The 13,924-nt window shown below is 45.6% G+C and overlaps 1 protein-coding gene across 3 annotated transcripts; it reads left to right on the top strand.

Annotated features, from left to right (window-relative positions):
• Window positions 1–237: 237 nt before the first annotated feature.
• Window positions 238–13,635, top strand: LOC119453904 (thioredoxin-like protein 4A). Of its 3 annotated transcripts, none has more exons than XM_037715950.2 (3): window positions 238–356; window positions 9,822–9,999; window positions 11,552–13,635. In XM_037715950.2, exons 2-3 carry the CDS (start codon window positions 9,847–9,849, stop codon window positions 11,825–11,827), a joined length of 429 nt encoding a protein of 142 aa, XP_037571878.1. In that variant the 5' UTR covers window positions 238–356; window positions 9,822–9,846; the 3' UTR covers window positions 11,828–13,635. The 3 variants fall into 3 exon arrangements, with proteins under 3 accessions (XP_037571878.1, XP_049523023.1, XP_049523024.1); XM_049667066.1 differs by having other exon boundaries at window positions 265–373; XM_049667067.1 differs by lacking the exon at window positions 238–356 and adding an exon at window positions 603–621.
• Window positions 13,636–13,924: the final 289 nt, after the last annotated feature.

The raw sequence follows: 13,924 nt of genomic DNA, 5'->3' as shown, positions 1-13,924 counted from the left end.
CAGGGTGGTGGATTGCGCCACACGCCAGGACGCCAGCGCACCCTTTGTTGGCAATGTTGTTGCGCTTAGAATGCAAAAATGCACTTTTGCAAATTTGCAACTTTAATTTATAAAAATAAAATATATTTTGTGAAAATAAAATTTAAAAAGTTTCACAAAATGATTAAAAAATTTAGTTACTCACCTCGAGATGTTTATGGCGCTCCCTACGACGAATTCTCTCGAATCTACGTGTGATGTACTCGTAAGCTTAACAGTTTGTATGGGTGTTCTGTGGCTTAACGTCGGCTGCTCTTCAGTCAGCGGAAACGCGTTTCGTCTTCCAAGTCTTCGAAAGAATTTTTGACCTTCTCGCCGTACGTATTTCTCTCACGTAAGCAATGAGGTGTTGTGTTGTACTTACCGCGGAATTTTAGTGGCTGAGCTTCGTGTTTCGACTGCATTCAGTCCTCGTTCAATAAATCGGCGTCGTTGTGACCGGTCCAAAGCTAGGCGCTTCCGATCGTCTATGCGGCCGCAGTCAGGCTGCCGACAGCAGTAGGATCACTCACGGAGTGCATCGTGCTTTGTAACTTATGTTGCATGACGGCGCAGAGCAGCCTTTCTTTCTTCCTTGCGACGGTATGGCGGCAGGTTGTACCGCTTAATATTTTCGATTAGTTTTTGTGCATATCTAGTTAGGTATTTCCTGCAGTCACCCGTGATCACAGCGAACAAACATATAGCAATGACAGTGTAGTACGTGTCTCAAATCTTTATTCGACCTCACCATACACATTCACAGACCTGCAGGGACATCAGAGTGTTGCGCATATGGGGTCTGTGCAAAATGTCAGAAGTACACTAACAGTTGTGCTTACAAGTATTTTTGCAATGCTTTGTCATTACTTTGAATGTACTGCCATGAGCTCCTATCTGTCTAAAGTACTTAGTAATGAGTAATTAAAAAAATAGTTTTTCTCAATTCTTGCCTGCGAGTGCTGGTTTTATCTTCTCTTAATTTATCTCTAGAAATTTTGAAGTTGTCAGTTCAGTTGTGATAAGCTCCATTCAGACTTTAAGGTAAAGGGCCTAGTTACCAGGGCTCTGGTTATAGATATGCTAATTATATGTTTTGTGGTTTAGATTTGGTTGGAAGCCATTTCACAATGCATTCTTTATTGCATTCCATGCAGAATAGGCCGCAGTTAATTGAGATCGCGTTGGTCTGAGAAATATGAAACATTGTCAGTATATAACCTTTGTCCGTAAAGTTCCGCGACTGAGTCCATTAAAAAATGAGTTTAACATTGAAATCATTTGTGCAGCACCCCTTCGAAATAGTCTCCCTTGCAGTCTATACACAGCTTCCAATGCTTCTTGAGGTCTTGTAAACGGTTGGAAAACGCTTCTTTTGGCAGGGCTGTCAGCTCCTTTGTCGTGGCGTCTTGAATTGCCTCCACGCTCCCCATCCAGCAACCCTTTAGGGCGCTCTTCATACGAGGAAACAGGAAAAAAATCACATGGGCAGAAGTCAGGCGAGTATGGCGGATGGGGAAGTACAGTAATGCTGTGCTTGGCGAGAAATTTTGTCACGCTGAGAGCAGCGTGCGGTCTTGCGTTATCGTGGAGAAGGCCCCATTGTCCAGATGCCCATAAGTCAGGGCGACGGCGTCGCAGTGCATCACGCATGTGTTGGAGCACATGGATATACCCTGATTCGTCGTCTGCCCTTGTGGGACAAACTCGTTGTGTATGACACCTCTGGCATCGAAAAAAACTATCAGCATCGTCTTTGTTTTGGTCTTCTGTCGCCGCACCTTTCTCGACGCCGGAAAGCTTGTGGACTGCCATTCGGCACTCTGCCTCTTTGTTTGAGGATTGTATTGAAAACACCATGTTTCATCATCAGCAATGATGCTGTCGACAAATGCAGCATCCTTCTCTACCTCGGAGAGCAAATCAGCACTCACTGATGCCTGTGTGTCCTTCTGGTCCTGTGTGAGGGAGTGCGGCACAAGTCTGGCATTCAGCTTTTGTTTCCCCAAGTTCTCAAGCAAAATTTGGTGGCATGTTGTTTTACTAATGTCGAGAGCATCCGATAGCATGCGGACTGTAATGGTGCAGTCTTGCTGTACGATCTCCCTGATCCGAGCCACGTTTTCATTCCGTGAGGTTGCAGGGCACTCCTGCCTTGTATAGTCTTCCACCGATGTTCTCTCTGAAACGAACCTCTTGTGCCACTTGAAAACTCGCGCCTGCGATAATGTCTCATTGCCCTAAGCGCCATGAAGGAGATCATACGTCTGTGTGGCTGTCTTGCCAAGCTTCACACAGAATTTTATGTTTACACACTGAGGTGAACGTCCATCTCTCCACATTCACTCACAGTAGAATGTGGAAATATAAAAGAAACTCCATTTCGAGAACTTGCGATCAACTTTGCGACTATAACCAAAATCATGCAAACAAAAATCCGCCAGGCAAAAAAAGAATTCTTTGACACTTTGCCTTCTCGACTTCAAACAACGAAAAAGCTGTTCTGGAATCTTGTCAAATGTAACAGAAAAGACAAAGTATGTATTCCATCACTTCAGCATGACGGAGTGGAAATAGAAAATAACTTAGAAAAAGCCAACTGCTTCAACAAGTTTTTTGCTTCCATTTTCGCACACAGTGCCTCGAGCGCAATTCCGCATCCGTCTGCTAATGAGGTTATTGAAAACATGGATGATATAGTTATTGATGAAAGTGGAATACGGTCTCTTCTTGAACGTTTAGATTCCAGGAAAGCCGGGGGGCTGGATGGATTGACAGGGGCTTTTCTCAAATTGTGTGTGTCGTTTATTCCACCCTTTCTAAAGGTACTGTACTCGAAGTCATTGAGCACCAGGGTCCTACCACACGAATGGAAGATGGCGTGCGTTGTGCCAGTGTATAAATCGGGGCCTCTCAAGCTAGTCAACAATTACAGACCGATATCTCTAACAAGTATTGTATGCAAAGTATTAGAGCACGTCTTGTGCAGTCACATAATGACACACATTACCAATCATAACCTCCTAAATCCGAAACAGCATGGTTTCAGGCAAGGGCTTTCCTGTACAACTCAATTAACTGAATTCGTTCATGAAGTTTGTGGTGCACTGGATGCTCGTTCCTGTGTTGATTCGGTGTTTGTAGATTTTAGAAAAGCTTTCGACCTGGTGGATCACACATTACTTGTATGTAAACTATGTTGGTTTAATATCAATGAACAAGTCATTGCTTGGATTCGGGAATACCTTTCTTTGCGGTTTCAGCATGTAGTGGTAAATGGTGCAAAATCTAGTGCGGCCCGCGTAACGTCTGGCGCCCCCCAGGGCTCATCACTTTTCTTAATATTTATAAATGACCTTCCCAACACTATTGTTTCTTCCGTAAGATTGTTTGCTGACGATCTGATAATATATAGAGAAATTACAAGCATTGCTGATACCAGGGGCGGATGCAGGTTTTTTCTGAGGGGGGGCTCAGCTTCTGTCAATGATGATGATGATGATGATAGTAGCCTTTATCATTTACCGAAATTCACCGTTTCTGCTCACGATGAACCCGCGTTTTATATGGCTAGAGCAACACCTGTAGCCCGCCGTGGTGGTTCAGTCAGCTCAGGCGTCGCGCTGCTGAGCACGAGATCGCGCGACCGAATCCCGGCCGCGGCGGCCGCATTTCGATAGAGGCGAAATGCAAAAAAGCCCGTGTGCTTGCGTTGTAGTGCACGTTAAAGAACCCCAGGTGGTCAAAATTAATCCGGAGTCTTCCACTACGGCGTGCCTCATAATCAGAACTGGTTTTGGCACGTAAAACCCCAGAAAGAGGAAGAAGCCCTATAACGAAGCCAGGTATCGGTTTCTCCGAGCTTATAGGAAAAGGACGTTACCCAATACAGCCATGTGCTTGGCGGCTGTGCCTGATAATACAGGTTGTGCAAAACTAAGCTTTATGGCTTTCTTAAAATTAGGCACTGGTAGGCACGCGAAGACCACCTGTGCAAATAAGTTATGTGGCCAGGGGGGCACAAAGTGAGATGATAATTCTCGCTGTGAGCAGACTAAATAACTAAAATTGAATAATTATTTGTTGTCGACTGCAGTAAGTGGGTATGTTTGTATTGAAAACTTAGAGGTAGTCTTGTTTATACACAGTATCAGTCGGAAGAATTATTCTAGCGGGTTCGTGCCCCGAGATATCCGACTCCAAATTTCAATTGTACTGCGCAGAGTTATCGACTCGACGCGAGAGCGGTTTATGCTTTGCGTTGCTGGGGAAGGGAGGCATTTTGAACATTTTTAGGCCATTAACATCTTGATTGGTGAAGTGTTGTCATGAGATTTGTGCATGACAACACCAAAATTAAAGCGGCAGTATGACATATTCGTTAGCATAGCTAAAAATGTTTCTGCAGTTGATGGTGCAGTTGTTGCTTTTGATTTCAATAAAACTTACAATACTTGGAAATCAGCAGTCATTTTATTTGCGTAGCCCAGGAAGGATCATGCCAAGAATGACCATGCCCGGTCCTCTAGTCACCATTACGCACGCGCACTACCCTCCGGCTTCTCCGCTCGCGCCATTATCTCGGCATGGCAGCTGCCACCATCTTTACAGGCCTCGCGGTCGCGTGTTACGACAGCGGTTACGGGTTCTTCGATTTTTTTTTATTTCGCCAGCCGTGAGGGGAAGGGGGGCAGTTATTATCTTTGCTAATGCCTCCGCCGCGTTGTCAGACTAAACGCCACACTCAACAGCCGCGTCACATCAGGGAGGAGCTTTGCGCTGATCCTCACTCTCTTGCATGCGTAATCATGCGAACGACAATTAAAATTTGGAGTTGGATATCTGGGAGCATAGACATACTAGAAGAATTCTTCCAAGTGAAACTGTGTAGAAACATGACTGCCTGTAACTTTTGAATACAAACATACACACTTACTGCTGTCAATAAAAAGCTAATTATTCAATTTTAGTTAATTCGGCTGCTGACAGCGATAATTATCTCACTTTGTGTCCCCCTGGCCACACAACTTATTTGCGCAGGTGGTCTTCACGTGCCTCCCAGTGCCTAATTTTAAGAAACCCATAAAGCTTAATTTTGAACACCCGGTATATCTAGCCTGTATTGTTTCTTAAAATAAAATTTGGGATGATCTGTCGCAGGTTCGTTATATATGCGTAAGCACGGGTCCATCTTTGGAGTTCTGTTGGGACACCCTGATTTCCTTAAGAAGATTATTTGTGATCGACTGAGACACCTTCGTTTGCTTTGGAGGACTAACTTCCCTATTCTCAAACAGCCCTCGACTCGAAGCCTTCCTCCACTCCACCTTCTTGAGCACAGCGCCGCCTCTCGAGTGATAAAGACGTTACAATTCAGAAGAATTCCCGTGAATGATCATGAAGCTCAGTGACCACTTCTGTGGAGGGATGGCGGTGCTATCTTCTCTCTTGAGTCGAGGTGTTGTTGACTTGAAGAACGTTCTTGAATACGGGCGTAACGCTCCGCTCCAACGCGGCAACCACTACGCTGGTTGTTTACGATATGTGAATCACCACGTATGAAAGAGAGAGAGAGAGGGAGAAATAACTTAATTTTGCCCAAAATGTGGTTAGAGAAGGGGGTAATGACTAGAAGCCTCCCCCGTCCCCCCTTTAGACGGCGGCCGGCAGCCCCTGAGCCGCGGCGGCGTCTTCAGCCATTTGGACTACTCTTGCTTGAACATCCGGGTCCGAGCTGAGCAGCACGGTCTCCCATTGCTCCTCATTTCTTATTATTAAACTGGGTTGTTGTGGTTTCGAACAGTTATTGTTATATTGTTTCTTTGGGCATGCCCAGATTATGTGTTGAAGATCTGCTCGGTTGTTACAATGTTTACATATGTCTGTGTATACGTCTGGGTGATAGTGACTGAAGGCAATGGGGTTGGGGAAAGTATTGGTTTGTATTAGCCACCAAGCCACTGATTGCCACTTGTTTAATGAACAATGTGCTGCGGGATATCTAGCCCTGGCTAGTCTGTAATGATCAATGATTTCCCTAACGGAAATCATTGAAGGAAATCAACCGCGTATGAAGACTCACGACGCCACCTACAAGAAGAACAATGTGGCGTAGTAGCCGAGGGAGTGAGCCAGCATCTTCATGTTTTGTTTTCCACGCGATGTCATCCTTTTACACAAGGCGTGCATCTGTTCTTGTTTCTCTAACCACGCGATGACATACTAAGCCCGCGCGCTGGCGTTGGCCGCTGACGTGCCGCTCCCCCACTTCGCAGCCGCTGCTCGAGGCATCGCCCAGCTCCGCGAGAACGCCCACTCAGATAAACGGATCCGGCGGCTTTGAGCTTCCTATGCTTAATGTACGACAATGAAACTGCGAAGTTAAAATGAAAAACTTGTAGCGTATGAAGCGGTGCTATATGCTTCTATTGGATGTTGTCAACGTGTAACTGTGATCACAATGAGTGCTACAGTTAAAAAAAAAAGTTGCCTATGCGTAGTTCTTAGTTTAGCTGTTAGTTGTTATTATTTATATATGAACGCTTCAGCGAGGTCTCTTTGATTAAGCAGGTTGGTCGCGGAACCGATGGCAGCAAATGAGGCAACCGATGACACCCCAATGCGGAACTAAGTTGATCAGGCGCGAAGGCGATCGCGCAGACATCGGCGTGCTTGGCAAAAGGGACGTCCCCTCGTTCAGTCGACGCCACCGACGGGACGAGTAAGGCACGGCCGGCGCCAGGAGGTCCAAGGTGTTCATGAGAAAAATTAACTGCGGCAACTTCGCGACACCACACCCCTACGGAGTACAACTAAGCTTGTGAGCGAGCTACCTTTACTTCTAAATGGAGGATACCACTGGTACTCACGAAAAATAATTTTGAAGAATGCTGGTGGCCATATTTTTTGTGACAGGGCCATCCCTCTATCAGCGAGGGGGCGATACAGAAATCTGAGGGGGGGGTCAGGACATCCGGACATCCCCCCTGGATCCGCGCCTGGCTGATACTGTTATTTTGCAAAATGATTTAGTTCAAACGCAAAACTGGTGCAGAGAGTCACAAATGCAAATAAACACACAGAAAACTGTCCACATGCGCTTTACTAAAAAGTGTATGCCAGAAGCAGTATATTATCTACGCGGTTCCCCATTGCAGACTGTTTCTGAGTACAAGTACTTGGGTGTATTTCTCACACCGTCCATGTGTTGGCACAGGCACGTTGATTTCATTACAGCAAAGGCATGCAAAGTGTTAGGATTTCTACGGCGCAATACAAAACTCTTTCCCCAGCTGGCTCGTGATCTTCTGTACAAAAGCTATATTAGACCCATTTTAGAATAAGGATGCACCGTATGGGACCCTCCTACGTGTACCGACCGAGATAAACTTGAGAGAGTTCAGAATATAGCAGCACAGTACGTAATAGGCAACTATGAGAGAAACTTTAGCATTACTACTGCAAAACAAACATTAAAATGGGACACTTTAGAAAAAAGAAGGCAGACATTACGCTTTAAACTTTTTCACAATATATTTCATGGCCAAATTGGAATAGACCGCAATAAGTATATTCTTCAGCGACATTATATATCCAGACGGACAGATAACGAGCTCAAGGTTAGGGAATACTGTTGTAGAACTAAGCTTTTCAAGAGCACTTTTTTCCCCAAAACCATTTTAGAATGGAATCGACTGCCTGCTGCCATGGTTGGTATACTTAATAATGAACTTTTTAGCAAATGCTCTTTGAAATTTTGTTCTTCATTTTACAGTATATAGTCATTGTAGAGTTTGCTATCATTACATAGTGCTTTATTATTTGGTTGTATGATGCAGCTTCTTGCCTTTTTTGTATAGTATAGTGCTGTTTGTCGTATGCCATAAGCTGTTTACATTGTTGTATGTAACCCCCCCCCACTGTAATGCCTAAATGGCGCTGTGGGCATGAGAGTAAATAAATAAATAAATGCGCAGATGACTAGTGACAACGTAATTTTCTACATGTAGTGCCACCTAGTGGCTGCCATAGGTTAGGACGAAAAGATGGCGCTACACATGCGCACCAGCATTTGTTTTGGGGAATCATTTCTAGAGAAGAAAATAAATCGGTCTCAAAACTTTACAGACAAAGGTTGTATTTGGAAATGGGTGATGAAATGAACGGTAGTTCAGTAACGTGGCTGTATTGTGCATTGTTCGCGTGCTTTGCATAGATTATGTCCACGTATGCAGTGGACAGTTGCACCATGAAGCCGACTCATGTTTCCTGATTACACACTTGCAATTTTTTAAACAGAATGTGCTGAGATAGGCAACAGTGTGCGCAAATGCACAAAGTACTCTTTGTTGCGAGCATCGTGTGCCCTGCTACCTGCGTCAGTAGGACAGCTGGCTGCCAGAGTTGCCTGTGCAGACCTGCTTACGAAAAACCGGTGTGAGAATAAGAGTAGATCAAAATGCACTTTGTGCCAGGGAATAAAGGTAAAAAAAAAAAGTAAATTCACGAGTGTGTGCCAGTATGTTGTCTTAAAGAAAAGGCACAGTAGCGAGGATGGCTTGGAGAGGGCTATTTGCGGCGGTGCACGGTGGGGCCTCACAGATGGCAAAGGCATGCACACCTATTCAAATTGGACATTACTTTGAGCACATGTGCACACTGTTGCCAAACTCGCTGCTTTTCGCCCGTATAAGGCGCCGACGTGTCAGGCAGTCCATGCTCTTGCCTTCTAGTTTGAAAATTACAGGGGTGTACACGTTGGGGTTTCACTATAGCTTCGTGCGACTGTTCAGTTGATTAAAATGATTTCCCTTCACAAAGCTTCTCCAGTTCTAGCCAGCCCAGAGGAGCGAGACGGCCGCACGAGGAATCGCGTAACCCCACCCTTTATTTATTGCATGTCTCCAACATGTTCTGTCTGAAGCCAAAAGTCGCGTGCTCCCAGTTGACTGAGCATACCCTGCGACTATCCCGCACCGCTTCTGCTAGGTGCCCCTTCCGGCTCCACAGCTAGCAACTCGTGCATTAGGTGGCAGCATCTACAACAACACCTTGATGATTTCAGTGGAACTGATTTGCCGTGTGGCCACTAATCATGCCGATTGCTATCACGAATGGTGGAGACCCATAAGCCAGCCTATTAGGAATGCTCTTATGTGAGAACAGTTACAAATACAGGCCCTCTTCTACACATGGCAGCACATGGGCAGGCACAACGCATTGCCAGACTTGCCAGCCTTAGAATTAAAAAGAAAAGAAAAAACGTGACACTCGAAGCTAGAAACTACTAAAATTGTGTGAAAAAAATGCAAAAAATATTATTTGATTTTTCAATATGTTCACTGTTTGTTCAAGATTCGCAGACTTTGTTCTTTATAACTGCTGTGTACAGCCACTCTGCTGCACGTAATCACAGTAACAATGATCTGTGCTGCAGACAAGCCTAAATGTTTATGAAGCTTACTCATGAAATATTCATGTGAGGGCTGTTGAAGATTCGAATGCTGGAATATACTAGTTTTTTTAGTACATGTCACTGCTGCCCCAGTAGGTCTCTATGATCAATTCATCCAAAAAATTGGGCAATAACAACTCAATCAGCGGCTATATTTGTGTTGTTTTTAATTTGGTCTTGCCCCAAACTATACGCAGATAAAAAAATTGTAAATTCTTTTTGTGACTAGGACAATCTAAAGAAGTGTTTAAAATTGTGTCAATTTAAGATAAAATTGCACCGGTTGGTAGGTATGCATTATCAAATCCGTGAGCACCCATATGCCTTTCTTTGCCCCCCTCCCCCCCAGGGGCAAGCAGACGTGAGGAGCAGCCATGTCGTACATGCTGCAGCATCTCCACAATGGCTGGCAGGTGGACCAGGCCATCCTGTCGGAGGAGGACCGGGTGGTGGTCATCCGCTTTGGCCACGACTGGGACCCCACCTGCATGAAGATGGACGAGGTCCTCTACTCCATCGTTGAGAAGGTGGGCGCAGCATCTTGGCGTTGATGTAGAAAGGCTCAAAAGACCCAAAATCGTGATAGTGTCGCATTGCAGTGACGGGGACCAACCAGACACTGCCAAAAGATGTGCATTAAAGGAACGCTGGCACGATAGTATTTCTTTTTGCATTGAATGAAGGTCCAGGAACTCTAAAGCCTAGAAAAAAGAATTCCACCAATTGAGACCCATCTTACAATGAATGTTGGCGTTAATGCAATTGGAGCAGTGTAGCAACAGACGGTATTGCCACCGCTGAAATTCGTCACGTATCAGGCATGTGTGCAGTCTGGCTTCTCTCTCACGCATGAAACTGCGTTGCATTTAGCAGTGCTGCCACAAGGTCTGCACGTAGCGTGTGTGTAAATATATATACATAGACAAGATTGTCTGAATGTCTATGACCCAAATTGAATTAAGTTTAATTCTCCTTAGTACCCAAAAAATTAAATGAGCTTTTTTTTTTAATGTATTTGAATTTGGAGCATCAACGTAGAAAAAGGTGTATGTGTGGGAAGCCAGTCACTTGGCAGAGGTAGAGAGGGGATGGGAGAGTGCTTAGAAGAGGGTGTATGTGTAGTGCAACTGACTCTGGACTGCTATCAGTTGCACTTTGCTCCTCGAAGAGGCGGAACTTGTGTCGAGTGAGCTCCTGAACAACACTTTGCAACGTGGTGATCGCAGTTTTAGTCATGGATCCGGGACCTCAAACTGGTGCGACATAATGGCAAAGCATTTCTGTCGCATTTACTGCAAAACTGCCGCTGAGTTTTTCCCAGTGAAGAGCTGCACATAGCCAGTGAGCCAAGTTGCCATCACAGACGTTTGTTAAAGACGAACCTTGTGACCCAACTTGGGGTCAGAGAGGTTCGCAAAGAGCGACACATACCTAATGTTTCATAAAACTCAGGGACCCAAGTTGGTGGAACGGTTGTTTTTGCACCCGATTCCTTCAGCACAGCAGCCTGATGTTCTACCCATTTGACCATGGATCCAGTGAACCAAGTTGGCGGGGGAGAGGTTAGGCGTGGACATACGTGCAGACACACCCAGAGAGAGAGGCATACTGCACACTGGGACTCGAATAAAAATTAACTTTGGCAAGAGCAGGTAACTGGTCGTCTATTAAGGCTACTGAATGCGTACAAGTGGAAGGGAAGTGCAGTCGAGGACAGCCGCAAATTAGGTGCGGTGATGAAATTGGCTAATTTGCGGGCACAACTTCGAATCGACTAGCTCAAGACAGGGATAATTGGAGATCACTGGGAGAAATCTTCGACCTGCAGTGGGCATAAAAATAGGCTGATGATGATGAGATGTACAGTGTCACCTTTGTCTAGCTTTACGTTGCACCAGATTATTTTAGCTTATCGTTTTTGGTGTAACTTTAAAAGTGATGAGAACTTTTCTCCACAGAGGTGGACATTGTCTGAAGAAGTTATTATGTAGAATAGGCATTTAGTTTTCTAAGAATAAATGCGAGCAGAAAACAACCTATTGGGTTTATGCTAATCGGGTACTCGTTGTCAACGTGCAGGTGAAGAACTTTGCCGCCCTTTACCTGGTGGACATCTCCGAAGTGCCGGACTTCAACAAGATGTACGAGTTGTACGACCCGTGCACGGTGATGTTCTTCTTCCGCAACAAGCACATCATGATCGACTTGGGCACGGGCAACAACAACAAGATCAACTGGGCCCTGGAGGACAAGCAGGAGATGATTGACATCATCGAGACCGTGTACCGAGGAGCTCGCAAGGGACGTGGTCTGGTCGTCTCGCCCAAGGACTACTCCACCAAGTACCGATACTGAGTGTGTGCTTCGTTTCGTGCCATCATTTTTGTCATGGAAGCACTGCTGGTGACTCTCCCTACTATTGCCATTGACTGTCTACCATTGCCAAGCGCCTTCTGTCCTCTGGTGCTTGAGCTCAACTCACCCGAGGACAACTTGTTCAGGTATCGCTGCCGGACTGTGCTTGTTTTGTGAGGGCTAGCCAAGTTGGCTCTCTTCAGCCAGCTCTCTGTGGTCATGTGATTTCCTCTGGCATTGTCATAGGTAAATAAACTATAAATGCTGTTTTCTTGTAAAAGAAGCAAAAGCCGGTCGGTATACCTTCATCTTCAGAGCAAAGCGCCAACACAGGACAGGATTGCATATTTGCAAAAAGCGTCGGTGTCTGCTTTACAACATGCTTTGCCTGTAGGCACTTTGTTCTCAGGAGGATGAGAACAAATCGCTGAATTCTGTTGATTTTGAGTATAGGTGAAATCAGCTAAGGAACCAAATAAGTTGCCGAGCAAGGTGCAATAACGTACGTAATGATTGTATCGTGCAATAGTGCGAAACTGAGCTCGTTTTGTTTGTTTTAGTTGGCAGAAAAAAGTGTGTATGAGAAAAACGCATACCACAACAGTGCAGATGTATGCAAACTTTGGTCATGGTGCATCACTCCGTTTTGCTGTTGGTTGTGTAAACAAATTCTGCCTCGGCTTTTCTTATTGTTCCACACTCAATATAACTTGTTCTTGGGCAAGTTGGTGAGCATTTGGTGAAGCCACTGCAGTACAAAATAGGACAACGAGCAGAGAACCAGACACCACAGGTGCTACGCTCACCATTGATTTATTTTGTTACCCCAGTCGAGCAGGAAGAACGTGCAGAATAATGTGCATGGGTTCAGGTTCAACACAGCAAAGAGAAAAAGTCGAATCTCGCTTGCAAATAGACAGATATAGACGTGCTGCCGACACAATCCATGCCTCTTTTTTTTTTTTTTTCTGATATGGAAAGCCTCCAAAGGTTCACGTACAGTAGTTTTCTTTGCTTCTGCCCAAAATCTTGATCTCGAGAAACTGTGGCTCACACTTTCAGGCCAGGCAATGTTTGGGTAGATGCGCACTTCCTTTGTTCTCAATTGAAAGTTTGTGCTCTCGCGTTCGGTCGTTAACGCATTGTCCTGTTTGACCTGTATAGGCCTTCCTACCTGACAGCAGGATCTGGTGAACCACAGCAGTTGCACATTTTACATACGTTTTTTCGCATCCACGCTTTCTGTTTTCACATAAGATGCGTAGGCACAAGCCAGCGAGATTACGCGGCACCAAAAATACAACTGGTACGTCATGCCAACCGACCACATTCTTGATGTTGTGGGACAGCAGCTTGGGGACGTAGGGCACTACTTTGGGCCTGATCTCTTTTTGGGCCGAGACGGACCCTTTATACGTCTCGTGCCCTTCACCTTCTTTGGCAGGATCTCGGAGACTGTCTCCAAGACCAAGCACAGATGGCCAGCTGCGAGGAGCTTTGCCAGTTATTGATCAAAACGGGCCTGCATTGCATGAGTACAGGATCTTAGGAGAGCTGATTCTAGACAGAAACAAAGAAACTACTGCACGTGAATTTCTGGAAGTTTTTCAAATAAGAAAAAAAGGCACTGATTGCGTCAATGACACGTCCATATCTGTATATTTGAAAACGAGATTCCGCTCTTTCTCTTTGCCATGTTAAACCTGTATGCATGCGATTATTCTGCACATTCTTCCTGCTCGGCTGGGGTAACAAATAAATCAGTGGTGAGTGTAGTGCCCGTGGTGCCTGGTTCGTTGTCCTATTTTGCACTGGTCAAGCGACTTGTCAATGTATTGGGCTTTGAACGCAGGCGTGACTGCCGTGCCGGTGCGTAGACGGCGGAGTGCCACGCGTTCCCGGCGTGGAAGCCCAGGAGGGAGGGGGTCATGGCCTTCGGGCAGAAGCGCTTGTAGAGCAAGCTTTCTATGCTGTCGGAGCTGCAGGTGAGCATCGACAGCGTCGACATCTTCTGCCGATCGAGCTGTGACGGAAACGGGGCAAGGAGAATAGGGGGTGGGTAAATATGCTCCCCGCGCGAGCGCGTCCGCTCGCTCA

The sequence above is a fragment of the Dermacentor silvarum genome, chromosome 5 (assembly GCF_013339745.2).
Source record: "Dermacentor silvarum isolate Dsil-2018 chromosome 5, BIME_Dsil_1.4, whole genome shotgun sequence".
Taxonomy (NCBI): domain Eukaryota; kingdom Metazoa; phylum Arthropoda; class Arachnida; order Ixodida; family Ixodidae; genus Dermacentor; species Dermacentor silvarum.
This window is presented reverse-complemented; position numbering and strand designations above follow the sequence as displayed.

Excerpts from the sequence above, each read along its gene's own strand:
- LOC119453904 (XM_037715950.2), top strand. The coding sequence starts at position 9,847 with ATGTCGTACATGCTGCAGCATCTCCACAATGGCTGGCAGGTGGACCAG. Across the intron at positions 10,000-11,551 it reads TCTACTCCATCGTTGAGAAG|GTGAAGAACTTTGCCGCCCT; the intron begins GTGGGCGCAGCA and ends GTCAACGTGCAG.